This window comes from Penaeus vannamei, chromosome 34, assembly GCF_042767895.1.
Source record: "Penaeus vannamei isolate JL-2024 chromosome 34, ASM4276789v1, whole genome shotgun sequence".
NCBI lineage: Eukaryota > Metazoa > Arthropoda > Malacostraca > Decapoda > Penaeidae > Penaeus > Penaeus vannamei.
Genome location: NC_091582.1, coordinates 21987817 through 21990316, shown reverse-complemented (window position 1 = coordinate 21990316; position 2500 = coordinate 21987817). Strand labels below are relative to the sequence as shown.

Sequence of the window (2500 nt, the reverse complement as noted above, 5' to 3'; positions counted from 1 at the left end):
TGATTTCAATTTTTCTTTTTTTTTCTTTTTTGTTTTGTCTATATCAGAGGTGGAGAATATAGCTTTCATTTAAATTTTCCTCCAGTTTTGTTATTTTTTTAATGTCGACGGTGAAGAATATGCAATTTTATTTAAATATCTTATTAATTTTGTAACTTTTTTGTGTCGACAGTGAAGAATACACATTTCATTTACATTTTCCTCCAATTTTGTATTTTTTTACGTCGACAGTGAAGAACATACATTTTTTTTTAAATTTCATTTTCTGTTGGAAAAGCAGTGGCGGTTGAAAATCATTCATTTCAAAAATCTTCATTACCGTTAGTTTTTTTTTTAGCCAACAATACTACAATTATCTGCACAAAATATCTTAACCATCCTCAATATCGCAATCACAATGTATGATTTAATTATATACTCACGATATAACTACCATCGACAAATCCTTCTAAAACAACAATATTACTTTCATTATCTTCGTCACAGTATTTTCTTTCAATTAATTTATCCATCTCCAAACTAACAAGCTTCTATCGTAATAATCATTTCCGCTTATTAAGAGCGATCTAAAAGCAAATCCCTTCCGGTTCACAGAAATGAAAGCTTCTACGCTTGTTTTCAAATTAACCCTTTTCGGGCCACAGAAAAGCCAAACCTAATCCTTTCTTTGCTCTTCGGAAGCAAACTAACCCTTTTCAGCCCACCAAAAAGCACAAACCCAAGCCCTTCTTTGCTCCTTTTCAGAAAAAAAAAAGACCTAGCTCTCTCCGGCCCACAGAGAAGCCAAACTCCAACCCCTTCTTGGTTCTTCAGAAAAAAAAACAAAAAACAGAAGAAATGACCCTTTCCAGCCCACTAAAAAGCCCAAACCCAACCCCTTCTTTGCCCCTCCTCAGGAAAAAAAACAAAAGACCTAACCTTCTCCGGCCCACAGAGAAACCCCGATCTCAACCCCTTCTTTGAACCTCCTCAGAAAAAAAAACAGAAAAACAAAAACAAAAGACCTAACCCTCTCCGGCCTATAGAAAAACCCAACCCCAACCCCTTCTTTGCTCTTCAGAAAAAATAGAAGAAATAACCCTTTCCAGCCCACTAAAAAGCCCAACCCCTTCTTTGCCCCTCCTCAGAAAGAAAAACAAAAAATAAAAGACCTAGCTCTCCCCGGCCCACAGAGAAGCCCAACCCCAACCCCTTCTTTGCCCCTCCTCAGAAAAACAAAAAAAAAACCCTCTCCGTCCCACAGAAAGCCCCAATCTCAACCCTTTCTCCGGCCAACAAAAAGCCCCAATCTCAACCCTTTCTCCGGCCCACAGAAAGCCCCAATCTCAACCCTTTCCGTCCCACAGAAAGCCCCAATCTCAACCCTTTCTCCGGCCCACAGAAAGCCCCAATCTCAACCCTTTCTCCGGCCCACAGAAAGCCCCAAGCCCAACCCTTTCTCCGGCCCACAGAAAGCCCCAATCTCAACCCTTTCTCCGGCCCACAGAAAGCCCCAATCTCAACCCTTTCTCCAGCCCACAGAAAGCCCCAATCTCAACCCTTTCTCCGGCCAACAAAAAGCCCCAATCTCAACCCTTTCTCCGGCCCACAGAAAGCCCCAAGCCCAACCCTTTCTCCGGCCCACAGAAAGCCCCAATCTCAACCCTTTCTCCGGCCCACAGAAAGCCCCAATCTCAACCCTTTCTTCGGCCCACAGAAAGCCCCAATCTCAACCCTTTCTTCGGCCCACAGAAAGCCCCAATCTCAACCCTTTCTTCGGCCCACAGAAAGCCCCAATCTCAACCCTTTCTCCGGCCCACAGAAAGCCCCAATCTCAACCCTTTCTCCAGCCCACAGAAAGCCCCAATCTCAACCCTTTCTTCGGCCCACAGAAAGCCCCAATCTCAACCCTTTCTTCGGCCCACAGAAAGCCCCAATCTCAACCCTTTCTCCGGCCCACAGAAAGCCCCAGTCTCAACCCTTTCTCCGGCCCACAGAAAGCCCCAATCTCAACCCTTTCTTCGGCCCACAGGAGGACCAGAAGAGCAAGGCGGACACGGGCATGAGTGGCGCGTGCGGAGACCTCGGCGAAGCCCCCAAGATGCGCGCACAGTGCAAGAGGATGTGCAAGGGACACATCAACAAGGTCAACAGTGTCCACTTCTCTGGTGACAGCAGGTAAACAACGGCGTCTATGTGTGTGTATGCGTGTGTTTGCGTGTATTTATAGGCATATATATGTACGTGTTTATGTAGACATGTGTATATGCATGTACGAATGCATACATCAGTTTGCACATCCATTTTGTCTAATATTCTATGTTTTCCTTCGCTCTCTCCTCCCCTTCGTGGTACCCGTCGTCGCCTTCCCTTGCCCCTCCTTCAGACACTTGGTATCTGGGTCCCTGGACGGCAAACTCATCATTTGGGACATCTTCACCGGCAACAAGACCCAGATTATTCCACTCAGGTCAGCCTGGGTCATGTCCGTGGCCTTCTCGCCTTCGGGGAACCTCGTCGG

The 2500-nt window shown here is 45.8% G+C and overlaps 1 protein-coding gene across 1 annotated transcript in view; it reads left to right on the top strand.

Annotated features, from left to right (window-relative positions):
- Positions 1-2500, top strand: part of LOC113807487 (guanine nucleotide-binding protein subunit beta-2) — a 50370-nt gene that overhangs the window by 43381 nt on the left and 4489 nt on the right. The window contains exons 3-4 of the mRNA XM_070145581.1: positions 2012-2157; positions 2366-2499. Of these exons, the coding sequence (XP_070001682.1) occupies positions 2012-2157; positions 2366-2499 (280 nt within the window). The remainder of the gene's footprint in view (positions 1-2011; positions 2158-2365; position 2500) is intronic.